The sequence below is a fragment of the Solea solea genome, chromosome 1 (assembly GCF_958295425.1).
Source record: "Solea solea chromosome 1, fSolSol10.1, whole genome shotgun sequence".
Taxonomy (NCBI): domain Eukaryota; kingdom Metazoa; phylum Chordata; class Actinopteri; order Pleuronectiformes; family Soleidae; genus Solea; species Solea solea.
Genome location: NC_081134.1, coordinates 33,549,167 through 33,576,175, shown reverse-complemented (window position 1 = coordinate 33,576,175; position 27,009 = coordinate 33,549,167). Strand labels below are relative to the sequence as shown.

General features: G+C 42.8%; 3 protein-coding genes across 3 annotated transcripts; all 3 read left to right on the top strand.

The window, feature by feature from the left end:
* Positions 1–2,469: 2,469 nt before the first annotated feature.
* On the top strand, positions 2,470–8,442 carry agtr1b (angiotensin II receptor, type 1b). The gene is made up of 2 exons (XM_058643203.1): positions 2,470–2,795; positions 6,410–8,442. The coding sequence occupies exon 2, from the start codon at positions 6,531–6,533 to the stop codon at positions 7,620–7,622; it is 1,092 nt and encodes a 363-aa protein (XP_058499186.1). The 5' UTR covers positions 2,470–2,795; positions 6,410–6,530; the 3' UTR covers positions 7,623–8,442.
* Positions 8,443–8,702: 260 nt separating this feature from the next.
* On the top strand, positions 8,703–14,537 carry cpb1 (carboxypeptidase B1 (tissue)). The gene is made up of 11 exons (XM_058643190.1): positions 8,703–8,801; positions 10,145–10,220; positions 10,498–10,622; positions 10,708–10,807; positions 10,895–10,996; positions 11,090–11,194; positions 11,289–11,399; positions 11,518–11,608; positions 12,026–12,228; positions 13,897–13,981; positions 14,164–14,537. The coding sequence occupies exons 1-11, from the start codon at positions 8,743–8,745 to the stop codon at positions 14,349–14,351; spliced, it is 1,245 nt and encodes a 414-aa protein (XP_058499173.1). The 5' UTR covers positions 8,703–8,742; the 3' UTR covers positions 14,352–14,537.
* A 1,977-nt stretch (positions 14,538–16,514) lies between these two features.
* Positions 16,515–26,947, top strand: gyg1b (glycogenin 1b). Its single transcript, XM_058650499.1, has 7 exons — positions 16,515–16,636; positions 19,024–19,159; positions 19,235–19,409; positions 19,518–19,680; positions 23,877–24,003; positions 25,420–25,636; positions 26,133–26,947. The coding sequence occupies exons 1-7, from the start codon at positions 16,630–16,632 to the stop codon at positions 26,319–26,321; spliced, it is 1,014 nt and encodes a 337-aa protein (XP_058506482.1). The 5' UTR covers positions 16,515–16,629; the 3' UTR covers positions 26,322–26,947.
* The last annotated feature ends 62 nt before the right edge of the window (positions 26,948–27,009 follow it).

The following is a 27,009-nucleotide window of genomic DNA, read 5'->3' as shown; positions in this document are numbered from 1 at the left end:
TTATTAAGTTCAGCTTGGCCCCTTGCTACTATTTAAAAATGCAGTGGATTCACACATGTGGGTTTTAGATGGGGAAACGTGCTGCACTAACCTGTAAACATGTCAAATATATTTATAGAGGTGTTACTATGACACAGCAGCTCACAGTGGAAGCTTTGGTGTCCAAACCTCACACAGTATTGTCTTTCTTCAGCAGGTGTTGCTGCGTCGGTTTGGCATTTTATCGCCTGCGTTTGTTCTCGTACAAAAGGCGCATCCTTTCCTGCGGTGCTGTGTGCTACCAGTAATTACCTCACTCATCATTTCATTCTGCAACGGCTTAAGTGCTAACACAGCTAATCTTGTTAGAGTGATGTGATCAGCCAGAACATCACGCACTATCACAGCTCCAGGGTACGAGCGCTTGAGATTAGGCCTCGTCCTCTTTTCTGGCCAGAAGTGATATATTAGCCAAAAGTTGACAAACGATTCCATTCCTTGGATTCTGCATCATATTGCAAAATGTTACTCAACATAAATTTAGACATATTCTTGGAACAACTATCAGTGTGTTTTTTAGAGTGAATTATGGAGTTCGGTGTCAGGACATGGAGTTATAGTTTGTAAGATGAAATAAGCACCACCTATTCATTTTGAAAAGATACGGTCCCATAGGACGTTTCCGTACCACCGAAATGTTCTCCCGTCAGATCTTTATTTTCAAATCACCAACATGTGTTTCTGCTTGTAGCTGAGGAGTGTGATTCAATGTTGATGTCGCAACAACATCCTGTCCCCACCGAGAGCTATTTGTCCAGTGGACGACGGAGATTTAAAGCGCGATACAAAACTCTCTCCTCTCTTCCTGAAAGGTCTCGCGGGTCAGATACACATTGTTGATCATTCTCGCGGCAGCGAAAAGCAAGACCACGCAGATGATCTGATGCTGTACAAATTTCTTTTGCTGTGACAGGATATGCAATCAGAAAACGTTTGCCTAATGGATGATTCTTATCATTCGCAGTAACTGAAGACATAATGGAGCAGGATCATAATCCCCTGAAGGTGTAAATGGCTCTGTTGCTGTGTTAAGTGAGTTACTCTCCCTCACAACCTGCCCCTCCTGAAAAATGACACGTATAAAGACCGAAGAGCATGTGGTTTGTTTTGTTTTTCAAAACATCTTTGTACCTGTTGCCTTTTGACTCCATGTGACCTCCAGGAGGCTCTGAACCATAGACAGCTTGTTAAATGTGATCATTCTCAAATGTCTTAGTCACACCCGACTGAGCAAAAGCCACCAAACAGGACCTCCACTTAGACCAAAGTGTTTGTTTTTCCTTTCTTTCCTCATTTCTCTTTATCCTAGGTGATGGCTTTCTTCGCCGTCAACAGTGTGGACACTGAAACTCAGGGCATTTAGGGGATGACAGCTTCGCCCGCCTCATCCATCACTATCCATCTCCATGACAGCTGCAATAGACTGCGGAGGAGAGGTGAGGATGTGGCTCACTTCTCAACACTCGTTACGAACCTCGAATTGGGAGAAAAGAATAGTGAGAGACATATAGTTAAGCTCCAAACTGTGTGTGATTGATGTTTGCCATTTATAAAAACAGAAATCCTTAATATAACAGCTGGTTTTAAACTATCCCAACGTGTGCAGGTCTGACACACCTTTCCCTCTTTTGTACCAATCAAATTGTACTTTAAGTTATTCTTTTTAGCGCCATTTTACCAGTCACATTCACCGGGAAGTGCATCAGTCACACTTAAAGAGCCTGGACAAAGCCAGTTCGACTGTGGGGAGTTGGCCCTCACTCACTCCCGGGCAATATTCACCATCTATTTGACAAAAAAAAAAAGAAAAAAAGGTTGACAAATGAGTGACATCTGAATTACACCCTGGAAAATGGGAAATATTCTCAGGAAGCTCAGTACACAGTGGAAGAAAAGCAGTCACCCGACTTGCTCCGCCCCGTCATTTTCCCCCCCTTGTAGCCCCTAATACACCCTGCTCCAAGCCAAGGGTGAGCTTGTGGCAGCTATTAATATAGTGTGTCGACATGTCAAATCACAATCAGAGCCTGGCTCTGCCTTTCATGCTCTGAATGCAGAAGACAAGGCTCAGGCATCGAGCGGTCACGTTATCATGAGAAATGATACTGTAGTGGAGGAACAGAGGTGGTCCGAGACAATAAAGTAAACTTGGAGATTGTGTGTACAGGTGAGTTAATTAAACGCCCTCAGACGATCCTGCAGGAGGCCAAGGTTTCGCACAAGGTTTAATCAGCTTTCACCTGTCAAGAGGCGGGCAATAAATTTCATATGTAAGAGAAAGTGTTTGATTAAAAGCAGACATTAAGAGAGGCAGAGGAGGGATGTTGCTCGGGGAGCGGAGGAGGAGGAGGAGGAGGAGATGTGCTATTGTGTAAGATCTTGAGTGAGTTTGTGTGTGCACAGGCTGTTCGCCAAAGAGTGTTGGGCTAGGACAATGCGTGGCTGACTCCCTCCAGTATAATTCATTCATTATTGTTGTCTGTGTGTATGTGTGTGTGTGTGTGTGTCAGAGCGAAAGAGAGAGAGAGGGAGAAATAGAGTAGGGGGGTGTGTGAGTGGGTTTGTGTGTCAGACGGTATTCCTGCTCGTCTCGCTCCACCAGTTAAGTTAAATCAGAGGCAGTCACTGGCACACTGCAGTGGTGGTCTCTCCCCCTTTCTCTCTCTCTCTCTCTCTGTTGCTCTCTCCATCGCTCTCTCTATCTGACCATCCTGCTCCGAAAAAAGCATCAGCAGCCTCTTAGCTCAGCGCCACAGGTAAGACTCACTCGTTATCTCGTTCTCAGGGATTTAACTGAAGAGTTTAGTTAACAATATTCCTTTATGAAGAATTATTGACTTTGCTTTAACCCCTGAGTGGATGCCAAAGGAACCAAATGACAATGTTGAATGTTTTCACTCACTTATTTTTCCCTCTCCCTCTCTGCCACCTGTTGTTGCTGTTTGTTCAACTTGTCCATGTGAACGTCCTGTGTGTGTTTAACGCAGAGCTTTTAAAACGGACTACTGTATATCTGCGTGTGTCTCTCTTTATAAAGAGAGACAGAGAGATGGAGCCTGTGCCAAAGTTTACTCCGACATACCAGGTCTCCCCTTTGAATAAGTGGGTCCTCTTCCTGGTAAACAGTCGCCCTGCGCTCCTCAGAAATCCTCACATTATGGAAAACTGACAGGACACAATGGTTGAAGAATAACGGTAAAGAGTAACTGGAGAAAAAGAGATGACATAAGGTGAACTTTAATCATTACCTCTGCTGTTACTGTTTAAGCAAAGAGTGATTATATATATATATATATATATTCTCCTATAGTATCCTGTCAGGAGCAGCAACAAGCGAGTGGAAATGAATCAACTTTAATCAGTTATGCTACTGTTATTGTGATTGTTGCTCTTGTAAATCCAAGTGCAGGAGGCCACGTTCTCCAAAATAAATCACAGGAAATGAGGGAGTAGAGGGGGGAGATAGAGTTCACTTCACATGCAGATGTTTGTGCTGTTTAATTGTGCAAGACACATGAAAAAGGGGTTTTGGTAAACAGGAGAATGCAGACATGATGTCTGAAGCCACTGTTTTCCATCAGCTCTTCTCCTGCAGGACACTGTCACCCTGCACTCCGATCCTATGCTGTCCAAGACAATGCACAATTTCTGTATTGCATGGCACGACTTTACTTGAAAAGTGTCTTCAGCAGTCAGTGAGGTTGCTGTCGGTCAAGTTCCCTACTCCAAAACCTCCTCGGCAGAAGTGACTCCCTGTATGTTGAGACACGAGTAAGTGAGATGTGGGAGGCTACACGTGATGGCGCTTCTTCACACCATTAGATAAACATCACATTTCATGTGTGTCCCTGTAACCTGTTAGAAAATACAGGAAACTAAAGCTCGACTTTACAACAATGGGAAGCACCAGCTGCTGCCGAACGCTCTGTTGACCCAAAGGCCTAAATGAGTAAATGATCATGAGGCGGCGTGTTCCCAGTAAGGTGAACCTCACTTTATAATGGGCTGATATAAATCATTAACTCCATCAAGCAGACATTTTAGTGACTCTCTCTCTGTCTCTGTCTCTGTCTCTCTCTGTGCAGCCAGATGGTGGTGCTCATGTCAGGTGCTCAGGCTGTAGATGGCTCTGTTGAGGGGAACTTTTGTCCACGCGGTGACTTTTAACTTTAGAAACTCCTTTGATCCCGCGGACAGACAGTGTTAAAATAACCCACGTCGGATTAGAAACGGTATGCTGCCACTGCGTTGTCAGTCAGGAGTCGGCCACTGCGACGCAGAGCACATACATGCTGTACTATTGTGTTTGCAAATCAGCGGCGGACCTCACTGTCCATTGTCTTGAGGATGCAGCTTGTTTCTCGGACCTTGTGAAGTCACCTTCCTGTTTGTGGTTGCTCAGGCTTTATGCCTGTCACTCGGTTATGTGCCATATCTCACCACGAGAGTCTAGAGTAGCTCACTGGACACTCTAAGTCACCTACGGCCTGTGCCATCTCTCTCTTTTTATTAGGGGCCTCACTTACACATATAGGCAGCAATAACTTCTCAGCTTTGTTTATATTCACTCAACCCCACACGTCCACGTTGCCTTGAGTGTCTCCCTCATGGAAAAATACTGGCGCTTTAAATGCCAAGCATTTCCAATCACTGTGAAAGGCCTACAGTACGTTGTCAATTTTCTGCCATAATATTTCCATTTGTGGTCACCAGACGTCTTCTGAGCAACCTGAGAGATTATCTTAAACCGCTGTAAATCCTCAGACTGAGAACATGAACTGCAGAGTTTAAATTTGCAGCTCCCTACCTAAGTAGTGACACCTGTGTTGGTGAGTTTACTACACTTGGATTTGATCTGTGTAGGAAACCCTCCGAGATATTTCATGATAGTGTTTGCGCACGTCTTTCAACAAGCCACACACACATCTGCAACGGATAGAGTTGTTGCTTTAATGCAGTGAGAGTTGTTTTTTCCATTCGTCCACTGAAACCAAATCAGATGTTGGAATGGGAGATAAAATAGTTCTCCTGCAAAGGGCTCAGACTATTTTACCACCGACCGGAGGGCAGCAGAAATAGAGACAGGGAAGGTTTGCGTCAAAAGAAACTTTCCAATATGTTCTAAATAAATACACAGCACTGTATGTCCTGACTAGGGTTACGTCATGGTGTCCCTGCACTGGTAGGACAGTGGAACATTGACTCTATGATGCCATCTTGTGGCAACAAACCAGTCGAGCTTAGGCAGAGTTGTAATCAGGATTTCTATTTTATAACTTTCATTTAAAACTGACAATTTATCATGTTTTGCCATATTTTTCCATTTCTAAGCTCCTAAAATCAGAGGTTGATTGCTGACACTTCCTGCTGTCGTCTGGCTGCTGTGCAACTGCAAACAAAATCTTTTCATTTTCATGTAATTAGTAACAAAAAAAGCGTTTTAATCCGCTGTGGCGACCCCTAAAGGGAGAAGCTAAGAGAAACTCTCTTTGTAGCCACACTACACCACAATATTATACATGAGGCTTATGCTAATATTATTACATCAGCCCCGCTAACGATGAACACTAAGCTTGATTTATTGGACATAAAATCTCCAAACAAAAGGGAGAATTTCTTTCTTTTTTTCCCCCCCATTTCACACTCGGCTCATATACAAATGAAGCAAAAAAAAAAAACTCGCCCCAGGGCAAATTTTCCGGAGCACGCAGGTTTTATTTTCTCACAGAGCAAAGTTTCCATAGAGCCGAATCCCTGCTGTCCTGTTTGTTTAGGTGTGTACTGATTAGAAGTTCTCATGCTGGGTACAATGTATTTCTGCACACCAAGGGTTTGGAACGTGACATGTCTTTTACAGTGACTGGAGCCTCAACCCGCTCTTTTTTCACTTCCCTCCCCGCTCCCTCACTACCTCAGTGTTTTAATGGGTCTGTTATCCAAGCTCGCACTTTGCCATGCAGTCTTCATTAACACAGGTCATAACGCAAGGCATTAATGCGCTCGTTCTTGGTTTTTGCTGACGGTCCACGCAGATGGACGGTGCCACTTGATAAACACTGTGCACTTTTTACTGTTGCCGTTCATTAGCTGCGAGGCGATTTAAAGAAAATGGCCGTCTGAATAATGATGCTTCAAAGCACATTTTTGGGAATATTGAATAACATACAACATCTGTTTTTCATGGCGTCTTATTTTACAGAAATAACATAAAGCGTCCGGATGGCTTTAATGTGCAGGTCTTTAATGAGCTGGTGTAGGGTGAGCACTTTCATTGGCGCTCGTGTGGATTAGCGTTTATGGGCCGTGCCAGCGGTAACGACTGCTCCTCTCAGAGTCTGCCTGTGACATTTTTGTTGTGTTTCTTTTATAGGACTCGCTGAGGTCCTCGCCCCAAGGCCTGTATCAGTCACCACAGATGCACCCCGCTGACAGGGCCCTCTGTTTGAAAGAAAGTCCCAGGATCTGGCACTAAAAAAAGGCAAAAAAAGAAAATGCAGAATATAACATCAGGAGCGACGGGCGGGATAGATTTGGACTGTGGCATGTCTGGAAGCCATAAATTCATCTTCACCCTGATACCCATCGTCTACGGCTGCAACTTTGTCATCGGCATTGTCGGCAACAGCATGGTGGTGGCTGTCATTTACTGTTACATGAAGCTCAAGACGGTGGCCAACATTTTTGTCCTCAATCTCGCCATTTCCGACCTCACCTTCCTCATCACTCTGCCCATGTGGGCGACCTTCGCCGCCACAGGCTATTACTGGCCCTTTGGAGGATTCTTGTGCAAGGCCAGCGCGGGCCTGGTCATCTTTAACCTCTACACCAGCATCTTCTTCCTCACAGCGCTCAGCATCGACCGATACCTCGCCATCGTGCACCCGGTGCAGTCACGCAGGTTCCGCACGGTGGTGTACGCGCGCATCACCTGTGTTGTGATCTGGCTTTTCGCCTTTGTCCTCAGCGTGCCCACAGCACTGACCAGAGACGTCCACAACATCAACAAACCCAACACCACAGTGTGCGGCATCCTGCACTCAAGCAACATCAACACCAAGATGTTGAAGGAGCTCCTGGTGGCCATCAGCCTCATGAAGAGCTTGCTGGGCTTCCTCGTGCCCTTCATCATCATCATCACCTGCTACTGCCTCATTGGCCGAGCCCTAGTGGGCGCGCGGCACATCCAGAAAAGCTCACGCTGCCGCGACGACGAGGTGCTGCGCATGCTAGCAGCAGCTGTCCTGGCCTTCTTCCTGTGCTGGGTGCCCCACCAGGTGTTCCACTTCATGGAGATGCTCACCCAGATGTGGACGGTGAGGAACTGTGCCATCGAGGAGATCATCGACACCGCCATGCCCTTCACCATCTGCATCGCCTACTTCAACAGTTGCGTTAACCCCATCGTGTACGGCTTCGTGGGACACAACTTTCGCAAGAACTTGCTGCGGCTGCTGCGCTGCTCACCAAGTGGCCACCCCGGGCCTCACCCGAGCATCAGCTCCAAGATGAGCGCCCTGTCCTTCCACGCCTCAGAGGCGCTGAGTCTTACATCCAAAAATAAGGCTTCCTCTGACATTAAATGACAAAGAGAAGACAAAGACAGTACAAGATCCCCCTCTATCTTTCCCTCTCTCTCTGTTCCTCCGCTTTGTGGTTGAAGAGTCCAGGGATGGAGACATTCCATGCTTTTTCTTCTTTTTTTTTTTAAATCCCCAACTGTATTACCAAGCACTGAACTATAGAGAATGTCTGTAAAGTTGTGTCCATGTCTGGTTGTGAGTCAATTACCTTTAACACTCGAGATGAAATAAACAACAGGAAGGAATCATAGAAATAATGGATTTCTCCCATTATTTAAATCTATAAATACAAGATATACATGCGTGTGCTGCATGATTATACCTGAAGGATAGTGCAGTGATATATTGTGTATTGATTACCCATCTTTTGTGCTTTGCATGTCTTTTAATAACTGAGCGAGCGGTCAGCAAGTCAAAAAACAACAACCACAACAACGAAGCGTGTACTTGCCGCCACTTTATAAAGGAACCATTGGAAATGTGTACCTAAAAAAAAAAACACAATCTAAATGTATATTCGTATTTGACGATGGAAAGTAGTGAGTTACATATATATGACGTCGTAATGTCAAATGACCGTGTTCTGTGTGGGAAAGTGTATAATAAGTGTTCTACGTACATATCTAACTGACCGTGATGCTGTTTCCATGTCTCCGAGTAACACACTGTATAAATAAGGGTGGCACACAAACACGTCCTTGTTGGGTGATGGTGGCTGTGTTTGTGGTATTTAAACATGTTGATAATTTCTTTTTTTCTACAATTTAAGTGTACAGTCTGTGAATATATGAATAACTATGAATAAAGCGTAAGGGAAAATCTACACTCCTCGATTTCTTTTATCACTTAACTCACCAGATAGCCCCATTCAACGTTTGGCGTCAAACATAGAGAGTAAAAATTAAAGTAGCTATAGTCCAAATTGTTCCCAAATGTACGTCCCCGCATGCGTTAATGATTGACTGTGTATCATGCTCCTTCGCGCTGCATGTAAAAATAGAAGGCGCACAACACGGGGAGGATGCACGACACGTCTGCTGAACCCCAGGCGGGGATTGGCTGACGTGCAGCAGGTCAGGGGTTATAAGTGAGGTCCAGCCGCGACACCAGCCTCACTGGCAACATGAAGCTTCTCCTGCTCTTTGGATTGGTGGCGGTGGCCCTGGCCGACAGCTTTGAGGGGTAAACTTTGAATCTTTTGTTAAGGAGGGAAAAAGGGGAGAGATTCACTTATGTGAGGCACCATGAGTGTAAGAATCAAGTCTGCAGGGCTGATTTAAGGCATAATGTGTTTTATCACCTGCTTCATATGAACCTTAGCACAATTTTCTTTTAGTGAATTTTAACTGTTAAACCAGATAGATAGATAGATAAATACTAGGCAGACAAATATAAAACAGGTATAAATAGAACATTTCCACTGTTAATTGTTAAATTGTCTCCAATCAGTTTAAAATATGACAGCATTTTAACTCATTACTAAATGTAAACTACTGCTTAGCAACATGGCTCCCCTGAAAGCTGAAATGCAGATACAAAAACAGGTTTTATGGCTTGAAAAAAGTCACTATGTCAATTTCAGTCTTTTGCACTTTAAATTTTTTTAATTAATTAATTAATTAATTCATTCATTCATTCATTCATTTAGCCAGGAACGTCCCATTGAGATACAAGATCTCTTCTTCCAGGGAGTCCTGGTCAAGTTAGCAGAATAGATAATACAAATAGTTACAGAAACAAGACAATTTCAGTTATTAGTTAAAAGGAGGTCATTAAAAGAGAATTTAAAAAAAAGATAGATATCACACCACTTATGTAAAACAACATGTTTTTTGCATGACAGTCCATGAAATGCCTTTGTATGTGTTTAAAAGGAGGCAGTGTCTGTCGTGAAATTATGTTTTGCAGCTCATTCCACGTCTGTGTGAAATGATCTATCATGAGTTTTTTTCAAGCCATAAAAACTGTTTTTGCATCTGCATTTCAGTTCTCAGGTGAGCCTATTCAAAAAATGATAAGAGGCTAGAAACATTCATTAGGTAGTTTACCTAACAAGGCCTTGATAGTAAAAATCAACATATGCAATTTCCTCCTCTGGTTAAGAGACAACCAACGTACAGATCCATATAAAATATGACAAAACAATTGTTTTATAGTGCATCTTAATGGTGTAGTAAGGCTACTGTGCTCTGTCATGTGAACCACCATTGTGTGTCTCCTGTACAGGGCTACAACCGATGTAACTGATTAATATGTCGATTTTTTTTTCCCATTAATTGTCCAGTTTAAAGTCCATAAAGCGTCAGAAAATGTTGATTGGTTTTGTCCACACAGCAGAATTATTCAGTTTTAAGGATTTCCTTGTTTTTGGGAGCAAATAATCCAGAAAAAAATCACATGTCAGAAGCTGAAAAGTCAGGAAAGAAAACATTCAAACTGATTATAAAATAGTAGTTCATTTATAGTGGATTAATCGTTGCAGCCCTACGATTGTACTACATTTGTGTTTCTTTTTCTCATTACAGACAGAAGGTCTTCCGTCTGAAGCCTGCGATTGATGAACATGTGACCCTCATCAAGGACCTGGCTCAGAAAATCGAGGTATCTGCTTTCACACCGTCACACTCCACCTGTCCTCACTCACTGCAGGGGTTTCCCCGGTTTGCTAATGGTGTCGGAAACTAAACTGGACCCACTGCACGGTCTGATAATTGTCTGTTCAGATGTGAGAATCAAATAAATGCTCAGATCATTATTATTATTATCATTATTTTTAAATCTTATATTTCAGTTGCTGAATCACATGCTGTGTTTGGATTTCTTGTCTCTCAATGATGCTTCCATGTGTTTAATTGTTTGACTTTGGCGCCATCTGCAGGTCGACTTCTGGAGGCCCGAGAACCCTGAGCTGGTGACTATTGACATCGATGTGGACATCCGTGTGCCTGCCATCTACCTGGATATGGTGAACACCCTCCTGCAGCAGAGTGAAATGGAGCACGAGTACGTCACAGAACCCCAGATCCAAAACATAAACACAAATAAAAACTTCTTTCACTTACACGTTTGTTAATTAAAACCTCTCTAGGATTCTTATTGAGGACGTGCAGGTCGCGGTTGAAGCCCAGGAAGACACTGGACCTTCTCCCAGAGCTCACAGCTACACGAACTACAACAGCTGGGACAAAGTATGAGGCAAAATTTGTATTATTAACAATTGTAGAAGCTGCTGTTCTGTTATATTTTTTTCTCATTTGTCTTGCTTGTGATTCCAGATCCAGGCCTGGATCAACTCTATTGCCTCCTCCAATTCTAACCTCATTAGTAAGCAGGTGATTGGAAACACCTATGAGGGCCGCCCCATGAATCTTCTCAAGGTACATTCCAGGACTTAAAAACCTGTGTATGTTTGTATCTCGTTGTCAAAAAAAAAAAAAACATCTGACTATGATTCACTTTTACAACCACAGCTTGGTAAGAAGTCCTCCTCCTCCAAGCCCGCCATCTTCATGGACTGTGGCATTCACGCCAGAGAGTGGATCTCTACTGCTTTCTGCCAGTGGTTTGTTAAGGAGGTAAGGAGGACACACACACACACATGGATAAAAGCGGCAAACGTTTACGTGGAGGTTCCCCATTGGTGACAACGCGGGCCTTTTTCTTCCTCAGGCTCTGTCCACCTATGGCCAGGATCAACAGATGACCAGCCTGCTGGACCAGATGGACGTCTACGTTCTGCCCGTCTTCAACATCGACGGCTACGACTACACCCACAAGAGCGTACGTTGCAATTCAAAGCCTCAAAATGAGTCACGCCAAGACCATTTCTCTATTGTTACCGTAAAGAATATGTTGATATTTTTATTTTAATTTTTATAATCCACTTGGGGGATTTTAGAACAGGATGTGGAGAAAGACCCGTTCCAGGAAAAGTGGATCCAGCTGCATTGGAGCTGATCCCAACAGGAACTTTGACGCCGGCTGGTGCAGTAAGTGTGTCATGTACACGTTTTTATCTTGAAGGGGTGGGATGCACTTACATGAAATAAGGTGTAGTGAAGTGCAGAAAAAGATCTGTATCTTATGGTTTGTAATGTAATCTTACGTCAGGAGTTGGCTTTAGGCAAATTCAGTTCTGAACTGAAGAAGCCTCTTGGATGAGAGGTGAAATCTCTTCAAAATAACTCAATAAGTCCAGTCACCCGCAGCTAAATCCTGAATATAACTTTTATTCAGATGTCTTAGAGTCTTCATTTTTCATTTTTCAAAATGAAAGTGGGTGGAATTTGTCATAAGACCCTTCCACGCTTACATTTCACACAGAGTTTTTAGTGCATGCTTTGTGTTATTAGATTTAACCTCTAGAGGACAGGTTTTTTTTTTTACTATTTTAATTTTAATTTCAGCCCTGGGAGCCTCCAGCAACCCCTGCAGCGACACCTTCTGTGGCTTCAAGCCCGAGTCTGAGATCGAGGCCAAGAACGTTGCCAACTTCATCCGCAACAACAAGGCCAGCATCAAGGCCTACATCACCGTCCACTCCTACTCCCAGCTGCTGCTCTTCCCCTACTCCTACAGCTATAAGCTGGCTGCCGACCACAGTGAACTGGTAAGTCTCACTCACTGTCACGTCACTATTCACCACAACAGTGTCACATGCTTTGGTGAAAGGGTGCAACCGGGTATGAGTATGATAAAGTGTCACGATATTGAGATCGCGGCTCGGTCGTCATACCGCGGCAAACGCATTTTAGTTCATAGCATAATAACCTATAAACAACAAGAACTCCAAATGTTTCCCTTTGTTTTGCAGTGAATGAAATGTCTTTCTCAAATTTCTTGAAAAAATATAGGTGCACTTTCAACAATTTTAAGCCTTTGAGTTTTACCATTTACACATGTGCATTACAATTTAAGGCCCTGATATACTTCCGCGCACATGCAGCGTGCACCAAAGTGCACGTGGACCCTGGTATACTCTCGCGTCAGGGTCCTGTAGTACCCAACGCGTTCTTTATGCACGATTCCAAAATCTGGGCTGCACGCATTGATGACACAAACTGCTTCATGCGCACGGTGTGCGTCGGGTCAGATAATTCGGATATTATAGCGACTCCGAAGTGACTCTTGTCTCACTTAGCTCCTGCAAAATCATTTACTCGGTGCTCTTACTGCTCTTACACCTCCTCCTCATGGCTCTTTTACCTCTCACCAGGGTGTCCACAGGGCTGTGTAGTTAACACTTACACCCCGACTCCAGCTCTCACACTAACTGGAGCAGCTCACATGTCTCTGCTTCTCTCTCTCTAATTCCTATTACTCACTTGTAATTTACGCTGTCTCCTGACACTTCACAGAACAAAAGAGCTCTGGGGAGAAGCCGTAACTCATCGGGCGGTCCACAAATATCACATCCTGCATGAGGGTTTCATTTCCTGTGGGAACTCTTCTCTCTGATAGATTTTTTTTTTCTATCAGTAAAAACTGAAAACTTTACGTCACAAAGTAGGAGCTGCAATCACTTTATGGCAAGTGCGAATGAGCGTTTCATGGGTTGTACTGGCAATTTAAAGTTATTCAAACAAGTACACTGGACTGGTTGAGGTATAATCTGCCAGATATTAGCCTCATGAATGAAATCAAGTGATTTTGAGGCAAAATAACAACCTTAAAGTCACAAGGTAGGAGCTGCAATCACTATTTGGCAAGCGTGAATGCACATTTTATGAGTTGCACTGGCCCTTTAAGTGTATTCCAACAAGTACAAAGGACTGGGTGAGGTATAATCTGCCGAATATTAGCCTCATGATTGAAATCAAGTGATTTTAGGGCATAAAAATATTTACGTTAACAAGGTAGGAGTTTTTTGGCAAGTACAACAAATCATGTTGTGGCTTATAGTCGTCCTTTAAGTGCATGCCACAAAGTAAAAATGTATAATCTGCCAAATATTACCCCTCTCGAATAAAACCGATTCATTTTGAGGCAAACTTTGACTCAACAACACATAAGATGTTTTAAAGCCTGAATATGTGACCTATAAACACACACCCCCAGGATGTCCATATAAGGAGTTGTGTAATTATTCCCACGGCAATTTTCCTATGCTTCAAAAAACCAAATCATTTTTATTCTAAAGCGATTCTACACTTATATTCAATTCCTGCCAACAAAGCCTCCTGAATGTTACACGTTGGCCTTTTGAATGTGTTATTTCATACAGTGAAAAACAGGCTAAATGACGACCTTTGATTCTTGTTTCCTGTCTGCACTGTAGATGAGGGTCGCTGAGGGAGCATCTGCTGCTCTCCGCAGTCTGTACGGCACCAGATACACCAGCGGACCTGGTGCTACGACCATCTGTGAGTACCTTGGGGAGTTGTATTGTACTAAAAGAATCTATTTCCATCTAATATTGTGTTAGTGATACCAAAAGCTATTTCTAGCAAACAAAGCCCCCTAACGCAGTATTTGTATGAAACAACATTCAAAGTCACCAATATACTCCACTCTGGAATAATCCCGTGTGTTCATTTGCCCTCAGACCCTGCTGCCGGAGGCTCTGACGACTGGGCCTACGACCTGGGAGTGAAATATTCCTACACCTTCGAGCTGCGCGACACTGGTCGTTACGGCTTCCTGCTGCCCGAGTCTCAGATCAAGCCCACATGCGAGGAGACCATGCTGGCCGTCAAGTACATCGCCTCCTACGTGCAGAAGAACCTCTATTAGGAGCCGCACTGCCAGGACCCCTGCCAACTCCTCTCTCCTCTGTACCAGCCCCCCCAGCCCCATCCAACCTCTCAGCCGTCTCCAGCCCGTATCCATGGATACGGGCACCACCCGCCATGTTTCCTCGCTGTGCTTGACAGAATGTCAAGATGAGTGCAAACAATAAAATCAATGATCCATCCCCAACACGCTGAATCAATTTTTTTATGTGTATACAGCGACGCAGTGTCTGGTGGACTGAGTCTCACAATGACAAACACAGTGAATACAAATAAGATAAGGCAGAAAACTGCAGCTTCATTTGTATTATGTTTTCAATCTTGGCTAAATAAACCGTTGAGCTCTGATGTATTTTTAAAAGGATATACATGCTTGGAGAAACAAAGGGATGCACCATCTTAGTGCACCGCCGCCTTTGAACCCCGGTGATCCCTCTGGCTCAGCTGGCACCGTTCCAGTGGTGGAGGTCGGACGGGCGGGGGCATCGCTCTTTGAGGATTGCAGTCCAGCAGCTCAGTGTGAGGCGAGCACAGAGCTCTCCCTGGCAGCGCGTCCACTCCACCAAGCATCTGCTTGAGTGGAGAAAATAAAGGAGCCAAAGAAACAGTAGGGAGTTTAACTGCCCTGGCACGGAGTTGTGAAGCAGAAGGTAGAAAAAAAACAATCATCAGAGTCTGTTTTTAGTGAAATGACCAATGCAATTTTGTCAAATTTGATCATTTCTTAATTTTTCCTTTAAAAGGATTAAGGGTCAAGGATCAAGGATAGGTTTATTGCCATATCATTTTTCACAGCTAGTCATCGCATGAGTGTGATTGACACAAGAACAAGAAGACAAGACAAAACATGACAAGACGACAGCGCAAGCATGGAAGTCTATTTCAAAAGAAAGAATTTTAAAAGAAATCCTCTCACACATACCAGTGTTTTAAAGAACACTCGAGTGGAACATGAAAACTGTAGGGCACGGTTTATCCCCCTCTCTTAAGTATTAGGTCAGTGTCCAGATTAAGCAACACTACACTATACTTGCCCCCAAGAATTTATTCAGGAGCTCCACCGAGGCGGCTAAAAATAAAGCACTGTAGTGTAATACAGTAGAGGGTTACAGCCTCTGTTGGGCCACCTCCCCGCCGCTGCTGTGTGCCGTTTGCTCCATCAGGTGGTGACAAAATGCCAAATGTAAACTGGAGAGGAAAAATGTTCCAGTGCCCCCTCATTCCAGCAACACAGAGTGACTTCCGCGGCACATTGTCATTGCTGGTGAAGACGACACTGGGCGGAGCGACTGCATGGCAGTTGCTTCAAAGGTCAAGGCAGCACTGTTGAGTTATATCTGACTCATCGTGACGTTTTTGGCTTATGTATAGGTATCAAATGCCACTATCACACTATACATGTAAACATGTAGATAGTTGAACTCCATGACCTGCTGTACTGTAATGGTTATGCAATATAGATACATATACAATATAATTTAATTATTACTGGTCAAATAAATGTCAGATATCCAAATGACATCACGTCTTCCATTCATAATGTATGTGCATGTAGGTTGTCATTACAGATATTGTTAATCCATACATATTTCTGCAACTGAATTATGACTATCCATAATTCCAGTTTGAGAAATAATATATATATAAAATAAAATAAAAACATCTATTTCAGTAAATAGAGACTCTGGAATGTGATGTCATTCCATAATCAAATGCTACTATCCTTGAATATGATTCACATAATAATACTAATTATTATTATTATAATAATAATAATAATGATAGTAATTATAATAATAAGTATTAACAGCAGATCATTTTTGATATAAAGTAGTCAAATAAATGTGGTAAAGCTTCTTCTTAAATCCACAAATGTAGCTAGCCTCCACAAAGCAAGCCCCTTGCCTCACGTACACGTAAAGCGCTGATATTAAAGCCTCAGGAAACCAAATAGGTTGTGATTTTTAAGAGATTATACACTCACACAAACATAGTTGTGAGTAGTTTATTTAGTTTTGGACAAGAAAACGTCATTAAATGTCACACACTGGACCTTTAAAAATGTCTTTTCCACACACAGGGGTGAGGGGGCGTGGGGGCTCACTCAGGGAGCAGGTGGGTGTGTGGAGACACCGTCACATGACGCCGCGTTTGGCTGTTGTCGCGCTGGTATAAATCTACCTCTGGAGATTTGCTCAGCCCTTCTTTCCCCCGCACACTCAGTCGCTGAGTCTCCAAGTTCGGGCTACAAAGTAGCTTCGACTCGTTCTTCTTCAGTCATGGCTGGTACGTTACATTTTGACATTGAAACATGTGGAAGCTTGACGCTGCGCGGAGGTTTGTAAGTGAGTGAGCTCCCTAACGTGTTGACTGCAGAGTTTGTCAAAGTAGAAAAAGTGTCCCGGACTTTGTGTCAGTGTTGGGTTAATAGTGTGAAAATGGCTGCACTTGTTGCACATCTCTTGTCTTGTCCGGGTGACATGAGTTGTTCTACCAAGACAGGGCGTAGTTGAATTATGTTTATTTGTAGACTGGTTTCTGTCAATCATTGATAACTAAGTTAATTAGTTAATTTATTTTAAGACCTGGGGACTATATCATGCGGCGCATCTTACACGCGTGAATGAGAAATTAGATTGGCGGAGTGATATGATGTCAGACGTGATGTCACTTTCAGACACTTTGATTTTGGACATTTAAAAGAGAAAAGCTGTCCACGTGACTGCATGCATCTCTGACGTAGTTTATTTCAGACATAATTATCTTAAACGTTAAGACAAAGCAATACTTGAAAGTTACTTCATGTAGACTCTGTTTTAACTCTTTGTGCTTCAGTGTGGAGACAAAGATAACCCTCTGAGCCTTGTGGTCAATGATTTAAACCTCTGTTTGTCCCAGGACTTTGGAGTTGAGACTTTTGTATGACATTATTATCATAATTTATCACTCCACAGTCATAATGGACGGCAATAATTGCAACATGCACTGGTTTCTATCAACTTTTTCCTCCTTTAATGTGAGGCTACATGTAAAAATACTGCAGCACCAGTTGAAAAAGGAACTATATGAGGTAAAGTAGGTGTGGAAGGTGCGTTTTTCGTGTGTTCCATTGGAGGAAAATGCTCTTTGCCTTATTGACACAGGACCCCAGTCATATGTGTCATGACATGTGTGCCTGTTAAATGATTTGAAACTGTCTTTTGACCTCGATGTAGGTGCTTGAACCTATGCATGATTGCATGACTGAACTCTTTAACCGTATCGCGACGACTCTCTTTAACGGGGACGTGTGCACGTTCGCTACTCTTGGTTTCTTTTAAATGTTTGTCTGTTTTTATGAGCAGCATAATTCATAGTAAAAGCACAGGAATGGACGGAGTCTCTCGGTTTCCAAAACAAGATTTGCAATTTGATCACACAATGACAAAATTGACATTCTCTGCTATTAAAGAAGACACGCAGAGACAATTTTACTCCATGAAAATGTCAGTGAGGTTATAAATCAAGTGAAATTCTGTTGTTGTTGTTGTTGTTGTTGTTTTTCTCCAACAAGCACCCAGGAGTCGCCCCCTGGTGGATAACTGCTTATTACTTCATTGGCTTTACTTTTCAATCTCCAAAGGCTTCGCCCATGTCTTATAGAGTCTGTGAATAAAAGTGGATTTTCATGAAAATATCAGGTTTACCTTTACTACAATAGGGAAGTTTTCAACGTAACCCTGCAAAATATTATCAGTATTATCTCATGTAAGTGTGGTGTGGTTGAACTTAATGATCTCGATCCGTGTATCTGACGCTGTGGGAAACTGTGCGTCCTTGGCGGAGGATTGCATGCCTCTCACTGTGAAGCGCTGTCTTTTAGTTTATGTGTTTTATGGGAGGCTACTTGTATAAATACTACACCACGGGCTGCACCAATCGAAAAGGGGGCGTGAGGAGAGGAAGCAGTGAGACGGCAACTTTTCCCTCACTGACGCTGCACTGCACCCTCCGACTCCTGTGCTGCTTTTTCTGTCTTTATTATTGGTTTAACGGCATTACCAAGGTGTTGATACACACTCACCGCAGTTGGGACTCATGTTTGGCTCACATGCTACAGTCCACACAGCCACCGCAGCTGCCACACTGACTTCATCGTTTCAATTTATTTCGTCCTCTCACAGGCGAGTCATTGTTCAGTAGCATGAGTTGGCAGGTAGCTGACGACTTTTCCCCCTCCCTGCCATGAGAGGTGGTGGTACGGAGCAGGCGCCATGCTGCGAATAAAACTCACAATAATCAGACAAATAATGATTTATTTATTTTTTATATGGGTAAACTTTATTTTTTAGGGATTCTATGTGCAAAATTTGGCAACAGTGTCCTTTACCTCACCCCTTGGAGAACCAATGTATGGTGGCGTCCATGGAGCTGACCTCTTTCCTGATATTAATACAACATTTTGTTAATTATTTTCTTTTACATTTTTTAGTAGATTAAGTTGACTGATCTTAGTGGACACTAAGATAAGAGAAGTTTACATTATACCTCTGTTTAACTGAAATACCATAGTTGCCAATGATCTAAATGTTTGTTTTTGTACGACAAAGAAAAGTAAACAATGTAACTTAATCTTCACATACATTAGTATGCAAAGTTTGACTTCTGTCTCCTGGTTTGTGTCCCTTTTTCAGACCAGGCTTTTGTGACGTTGGCTACTAACGACAGCTATGCTCGAGGTGCCATGGTTTTGGGCAAGTCCCTGCGTAACCACAACACATCCAAGAAGCTGGTGGTGCTTATTGGGCCACAAGTGTCAGAGCCATGCAAGTAAGAAACAACAATCTTACTTTTCATTTGTGGCTTTTTGGAACGCTTCTGAACCCGAGTTGTTGTGTTCGTCAGGTCGTTGCTGAAGAGCATCTATGACGAGGTGAGGGTGGTGGACGTGGTGGACAGTGGAGACACGGCACACCTGTCCATGATGAAGAGGCCCGACCTGGGTGTCACCTTCACCAAACTCCACTGCTGGACGCTGACGCAATACTCCAAATGTGTGTTCATGGACGCAGACACGCTGGTGAGAAAGAAATTATTTATTTTTTTAGCGGGAATAAACTTTCTTGTTGTTGTTGTTGTTGTTGTTGTTGTTGTTGTTGTTCTCAAAAGTTGTTTGTTTGTATCTCAGGTGCTTTCAAATATAGATGAACTGTTTGACAGAGAAGAATTATCTGCCGCCCCCGACCCTGGCTGGCCTGACTGCTTTAACTCCGGCGTGTTCGTTTTTTGTCCTTCCATGGAGACTCACGGCAAACTGCTTCAGTACTGTACAGAACATGGCAGCTTTGACGGTAAGAGAGGAGGGAGCATTTTCTAACGTTTTACTGTGTTTTATTTGCTTTTGATCAGAAGACATTGATATTATTTATTGAGTCAGTGTTTATCTCGGAGCCTTTTATCGGGCCTCCATGCCTGTGACATTCGGGGGGGAAACCTGTCCTGTGCCAGCTCTGAGCGAATCTCTTCATATCTTGTTCAAATGTTTACCATGTTTGAATAGCTGGTATTTATTCACTGCCATAACTTGGGAAGAAATTGGGGGAGTTAACCTTTTCTTTGGTATAAATGTATATAATAATGCGTCTTTTTTGTTTTTAAATCTTTAAGTTGGATAACTGATGTCATTTTAGGTCGTGAGAACACAAAATAAGTGTTTTAAAAATGCCATTTTGTGAAATTAACTGCCAAATCTTGATGCTTTTTCACATTGTTTAAAGATGTGATGCGTAACATACTAATTCTAGTCTGTGCATTTAAAAAGAAATTCTTGTGTTTTCTGTGGTATGCTAAGCTTCTGGCTTCTTCATAATCTTGAAAGACAAATGAGAATTAGTTAGTCATTTCTAGGGATAAGCCAATTAAAATTGTTTGTTGAATGTTGGCAGAAGAAAAACTAAGATCCACAATCCCTAAAACCAAATCGGTATCAGAAAGAATTCAGCATGGGACTAATTCCTGGTTCACCACAGCATAGTTTGACGTGATCATTATTTCTCGCCACTCGTAACGTGACGCTCAACTGAGCATATTTATCTTTTTTAGCTGTAAGTGAAGTCTTTGTGGAGGCCAGAGTGTGTGGACACAAGGCTCTCCTGTCAGACTGTCGAGCTCTGCCGAGTTATTCACAGGGGGCTCTCGCTGGATCAGGTGGGTGGGGTGGAAGTTAAATTTGAGAGGGCCTGTTTAGCTCGCAGCGCTGGCTGACATTCTGCTTCTCCTCTCGGTGAGACACACTCTGCTGTAACTGAATTTTGGTTGTTGTTCGGCCTCCTCGTCTCGAGTTCTGGTCTCCCCTGAAACAGCTGCTCTCGGATCAGTGGCTGAAAAGATCTTTGGGTTTTCTGACTTTCCAGGAAAAGTCTGCAGTGTTTCTGGAAGTTCTGGAATCGGATATTGGTGTTTTTATTTTAACGTTGCAAAAGTATCCAGTCGACATGAGACAGTATTACTGTAGATGAACTTGTTGAACCCTCTATAAGCTTCTGATTACATAAGTCTAAGAATTGCACAATTGCCTCCCTGTATAGAAAATTTGACTTTGCCCTGGGATCTGATGAGACGTTTAGATTCTAGCGCCGTTATCACCACCGACTTCCCAAAGTGATCCTGAGTGATGAGCTCTCTATAAATGCAAGGAATGTCGCTCTGAATAGTCTGTCCCAGGATATACTGTCCCAGTTGTTTTTGCGTCCTATTGTGGGCACCGAGCACAGAAGTCCAATTCCTACAGTGTGGAGCTTGACACAGTGCAGTCTGTTGATTTTGTCAGCAAAAAAAAATCACTTCTGTGCCGTGGACGAAAAAACAGAAATTGCACGGCAGCCTCCTCAAACAAATCTCGTCTTCTTGTGATAAACAACCACAATCGAAACTGGTGTTTCAATTACAATCATTTAGAAAAACAAAAGTAATCATCGTTGCAACATTTAAAAGCATTATTTTCAGATTGATGTCGCCAATAAGAATCTTAAATTTCCATTTTGAAGCCTCCAGAGCCTGTAACCAGTTGTCAATCACACTGATGTGCACTCACATGTGGCATAAATCTATTTTCCTCCTATATGGAAGCATTGTTTACAAAATGGTCTACCCATTAGCACCTCAGGTAAGTGTTTACTTGTTTACGTTATAAATCAAGTGTGAAATTTTCCCATAGACTTCATAACGGAGGATATTAGAATACGCCGCGACGTACATGTCTATGGTTCTTTGTGGAATTTAATGGCCACTTAAATAAACTTGCCCTTTTTCACTTGTGTAGAAGTACTGTGGAATAGGAGCGAGAGAGTCTGTCGGGACCAATTGGTCTGCTGAATAACGGACAACGCTTTCAAGTGCCCAGCGTCCAGCTCATTTGTGCCAAAATGTTTTTTCATTAGTCACATCCACACACAAGACATCATTGTCCTCCTTCCAGGAAAGTGTGCTCTCTTTGTCAATAACGGTCCATGAAGTTTTTATGTGTAGCGTCTGTAAGCCCGCTGGTATGCTAATGAGTGAAGCTGTGTATATAAATAGCTGTACATGCGATGACCTTTTTAACATATCTACTGCATGGAACACATGACGCACACACATGCACTCCCTTGTCTCTCTCTGTGGGTCACAGTGGAAACCTCACTGAAGACGGCCGCACTGATGCACATTCTCGGACCCTCAAAATGAAGACGCTTGCGTCGTATGAAGTTGAGAAATCCATAGGGGCGGGGGGGAGTGGGGGTGGTGTGTGTATGTCCGTACACAAAGTGCAGCTATGTGTGTTATTTTAAACTACAGCCATCTCTGGCGTGCGGGGAGCACAGAGCTGTGCCTGTGAGGAGACGTGTGTCTGTCTCTGCGCGACCAGAAAAAACTTCAGAGTTGGAACAGACACGTACTCTTGTGAAGGGGTTTGGGGTCGGCGATCTGCCGCCGCGGTGTTTGCCCGCCTCTAAAACACGGTGTTGTGTCGATGATGTAACTCCACATATTTGTCCAGATCTGTTTTGGTTTCACACTCGGAGGATAACTGACCTACTTGTGCAACCCTGCGCTGCACAGACTGTCCTGAGGTCTGTGTTTGTATAATCCACCTCCATGATGAGCTCTGCCCCGCTTCAAAAAGCAGCCAGAGAGAGTGGGGCTCTATCACTGGAGGCAGCTCAAGTACAAACTTGAAAGCGAGCGCTGTCACAGAGGGAAATGTTTATTCACGTCACTAACGCGCGCACACACACACAAAATATTTTAAGTACCCGCGTCTCACTGTGTTATTAAACGCCTTTAAACTACTGCAAACTTTGTTTAAATGCTGACAAGTAATTCAACTTTGATTGTCATTATGCTCAGTGAGAGTTAAAAAGTAAAAGGATTAGATTCTCTTTGTAACCACAACTGAGAGCACTTTGAGCAGGCGACAGTCACTTTCAGCTGCCAGTGTTTGAAGTACACACACAAACACGTGTCAGCTCAGCATTAGAAGTATAATGGAGGCTTTTTACTGCGACTCTTTCAGGCACTTGCTGTTAAACCAGGTACAGTGTGATGATATTCTTGGTTTTTAAGTGATGGTTATTAATTTTTTTACTTAAAGTTAAAGGAAAACCACCGATTTGCATTTAGCTTTGTTTGAAAAATTATTGAAAAAACGTCTTCTTTTTTTTTGTTACGTGCCCACCGGTGACACTTGGCCCGAGCCTTGAAACTACAACGCTAATTCTGCACTTTTTAGACCCACTCGTAGGGGGACAGGACCTCATTCCCAGAATGTAAACCGGGTCTGCCATCTTTGCTAACAGTTATGCTAACAGGACCAAGTGTCACTGGTGGGCATGTGACAAAGAAAAGAATGAAGATATTTCTCAACTCAGGGCAAACTGAGGTCCTTTTATAAGCGATTTACACCAGCGCAGCAGTTTGTGACGGCATGTCCACACAACTAACGTTCTCCTCTACATTTTCCACTTAATTTGCAAACCTAAATTTTTGCAGTGCTGAGCTTGACGTTGACGTTTTTATTTATTTTTTTATATTTGTGACAATTGCTGTGAACTACTACGGGAGTATCAGGGCTGTGCATGAAGAATGACAAGGATAAAGTAGGAATAACACGTGGAGATTCACGTTCTCCACGTTAATCTCCGACGTTTTGTCTCACGTCAGAGGGAGCGACCGCTCCACAGAAGCTGCCGAAGTTGAATCCAGACAGTCTGTGTCAGACGTGGTTGGGATGTTGTGAACGTGAGTCTTTGTCCTGCTGAAACTCTTTTTCTTGACAGGAAGCGGTGAAGTCTCTCTGGTTTTAGTGGCATTGCCGACCGTGTAGAAACCAGGACACTCTGTAACCTGTCCTAATACGCGTGAATCCTCGACATTTCAAGTTTAATCTCAAAACACCTTTTTTTTCTTGAATATGTCTTTTTTTTTTTTTTTTAAATCTATGTAAAGACTGATGAGGTTGGTCTAAAAGAAGCTTATGTCAATATTTTCTCACTTGTCTGTGTTGCAGGAGGAGACCAAGGTGTTCTGAATGGCTTCTTTAGCGACTGGGCCACAGCTGACATTTCGAAACACCTCCCCTTCATCTACAACCTCAGCAGCATAGCCATCTACACTTACCTCCCGGCATTCAAACAGTAAGTGTTAGTCTGCCAAGGTCACGTGGCTATTACAGGGGAAAAAAAAAAAGGAAATAAAAATATCTTTATGATATTTTAAACATGGTTATTAGATTTCAGCCGGGGCTGCCGGTGAGTGTGGCTCAAAGACTGTTGTGTGGGGACACAAAGCCAAGGTGTAAGCGGACACTGATCACATGAACATGTAGTGACATCGTGACATGACATTAGGTTACGAGTGAGGCAAGGGGCGCGATTGCAGCGGGCTGAGCCCAGCAGGCCCTCGTCTCTGGGTCGAATGTCCAAGCATGAGCTCGCGAACAGCTGATGCCGAACCCTAAAATAGAGCCTGTTTATTTAAAGAGCTTTTTCTTTTCTTTTTTTTAAAAACGTTAAGCCTCGTCATTGTGCTTTGCATCTTAAACCCCAGCACCCGCCGCCCTTCCTTCCCGTATCTGTCTCTCTGCATTGAAACCTCTCATCATGGAAAACAATCCTCATCAATGGGCATTTCTTGGCAACCAGATCAGAATGACACTGGTAATAAAAATGTTTTTGGTGTCGACACCACTGCTGATGTTTGAAGAATGACGTTGAAGACACATTTTAGGTCAAAGCTCTTTTAAATTTCTTAACATAGCACATTTAAAAACATCCGTGTTGAAATGCTTTATACGCCCAATCTAACTCTTTATCTAATCCTGCGGCGTCTACATGTCGCTTTTAGAGCTGAAACAATAAATTGTCAACTATTTTGTTTATAGATTTAATCAGTTTTAGGCTTTTTAACAGGATTTCAGATTTTTTTTATCTTTGTTTCTTTGCTCCATAAAACAATTTTGTTTGTGGACAAATCAAGACATTTGAGAAACATCATCATTAACAGGTTTGGAAACACTGAACAAAGGTTTTTAACGTTTTCCGACATTTTATGGACCTAACGATTATGAAAATTGTCGTCAGTTATAGCTCTCGTCGCTTTATAAAAGTAGATATAACACTTTTAAAAATGTGTATATACAGTCAAACTAAAGGTGGGGTGGAAAAGCTAAGACTTTAAATTGTATTTGAAAATATCAGCGATGAGACATAAACGTTACACAACTGAACAAATCTCCCACATGTGATGTCTTCTCAGCTGTCTTGACAAATCAAAACACTTGGTGATTGATTGAAACTTTGAAAAAACTAAATTTCTTGTGTATTTCTTTTTAGTTTGCATGTCCACTGACCTGGAGATGGCTGTGTTTATTCAACTTATCCTACAGTCATCCACCAGGGGGCGATCAGTTCCACTCTTAAGGAGCTGTCAGGGAGAGAATGAATAGAATATGTCCTCAAGCAAAGCTGTAGAAAATCAGTTTTCACATTGAATTGAATGGATCAAGTCACAATTAAGTAATAATTTGATAAAACAAATACCTTTCTTTTCAGATATGGTGGCAGTGCCAAGGTGGTCCATTTCTTAGGGAAGACCAAGCCGTGGAGTTACAAGTATGATCCCAAAACCAAACGGGTGACCGGAAGTGTGCAGGAGGCCGACACGCATTCCACCTTCCTCCTGGACTGGTGGAACCTGTACTCCACCGCTGTCGTACCCATGATGCACGAGGAGTACGGAGACCAGCCGTTCCACTCAGGATGCGAGGAGGTAAATGGGGAGCAAACGGAAAGCTGCGGTTCAAATTGTGACTTTTATTTGACACTTTTTGTTGATTTACCTGCTGTGGTGACTCCTTGAGAGGGAGAGTCTGAAAGAAAAAAGGAATATTGTTTTCATAAATGTGTTGCATTGTCACCTACATTCATTCTGCTCTGATTCTGGATGATCTACCCACTTTCTATTCCCCCCTCACCATTCATCTCAAAAAGCCCCAGTATAGTGGTGACACAGTCACTTCTGAGAGCATACAGGTATGGAGATAATCGTCTGTTGTTTTTTCTAGCTTGTTGGCGCCTGGTTTAGTGCTCCTACTACTCGTCTAGAAAAAAGAAAATAGAAAAAGAGAAGCTTCTGCTTGTGTTTGGCTGTGGCCATTTATTAGAAAAATGCTATGTATGGCGATTCTTAGTGCTTTTCCACGCTGCGTCTATTTCTGTGCCTGCTATGGTCTCATCGTTGTGTTTGATTGTCTATTTTGGCTTAGGTTGAAAGCCCCTCCTCTCACGTACAAGTGCACGCACAAGCGCAGGCACAAGAGGAAGTGGCGGCGGCGACGGAGAAGCTGACGTCGGACGAGCGGCGGGAGAAATGGGAGCAAGGTCAGGCGGACTACATGGGAGTGGACTCATTTGACAATATCAAGAAAAAGCTTGATACTTTTCTCAAAAAATAAATGAAGAAAGAAAGAAAGAAAGCAGAATTAAAAAATAACAGAGCACTTGCAGTAAAAACAAATGCACCACATGTTTGTTTTTGTCTCTTTTCCGCTACTGGTTTTCGCATCCGAGGTGACTCACTCCACCAGCGATATCCTCTCCATACATCAGTGTTAGTGCTGTTTAAATGTTGCTTAACTGTGGCACGTGTATCTGTTCTGCTTCACTGGGAGTGAAAGTTACAAAAAAGGAGTTAATTTCATTTAAAAACTGCAGTTTTTCTTGAAATCTCAGCCGGGTCTCACGTTTGTCATAGTAAGCACTGCAGTCTCTTTACATGTACATTCTTAATTTTTCTTTTTTTTTCTATGATTTAGTAGTCGTTTAGTACTGGCGTGGTGTTCTCACAAGTTTTAATTTCTTTGCAGTTGAACAGCCTCTGTTTGAACATGGGTATAAAAAGCATGTTTACAGTGTTTCTTAAGGCCGTCATTTGGTCACATAGAGTTTACACTAAATCCTCAGTGCCTTTGGTGTTTATTGCACGCTCTACTACCTTGACTGGAGTTTTTCAGTGAGTTATTAGGTTTTTAAACATTCTTGCAATAGTAGTATATTAAAAACATGGAAAAAGTTTTGCTCAGCTGACTTTTCTTCACTTCATTTTGTTTGTGTGTGTGTGCAACACTGGGTTTTTAGATTTTT

Excerpts from the sequence above, each read along its gene's own strand:
- agtr1b (XM_058643203.1), top strand. The coding sequence starts at position 6,531 with ATGCAGAATATAACATCAGGAGCGACGGGCGGGATAGATTTGGACTGT.
- cpb1 (XM_058643190.1), top strand. The coding sequence starts at position 8,743 with ATGAAGCTTCTCCTGCTCTTTGGATTGGTGGCGGTGGCCCTGGCCGAC. Across the intron at positions 10,808-10,894 it reads ACTACAACAGCTGGGACAAA|ATCCAGGCCTGGATCAACTC; the intron begins GTATGAGGCAAA and ends TTGTGATTCCAG. Across the intron at positions 11,195-11,288 it reads GCCAGTGGTTTGTTAAGGAG|GCTCTGTCCACCTATGGCCA; the intron begins GTAAGGAGGACA and ends TTTCTTCCTCAG.
- gyg1b (XM_058650499.1), top strand. Across the intron at positions 19,681-23,876 it reads AGAACATGGCAGCTTTGACG|GAGGAGACCAAGGTGTTCTG; the intron begins GTAAGAGAGGAG and ends TCTGTGTTGCAG. Across the intron at positions 25,637-26,132 it reads TCCACTCAGGATGCGAGGAG|GTTGAAAGCCCCTCCTCTCA; the intron begins GTAAATGGGGAG and ends ATTTTGGCTTAG.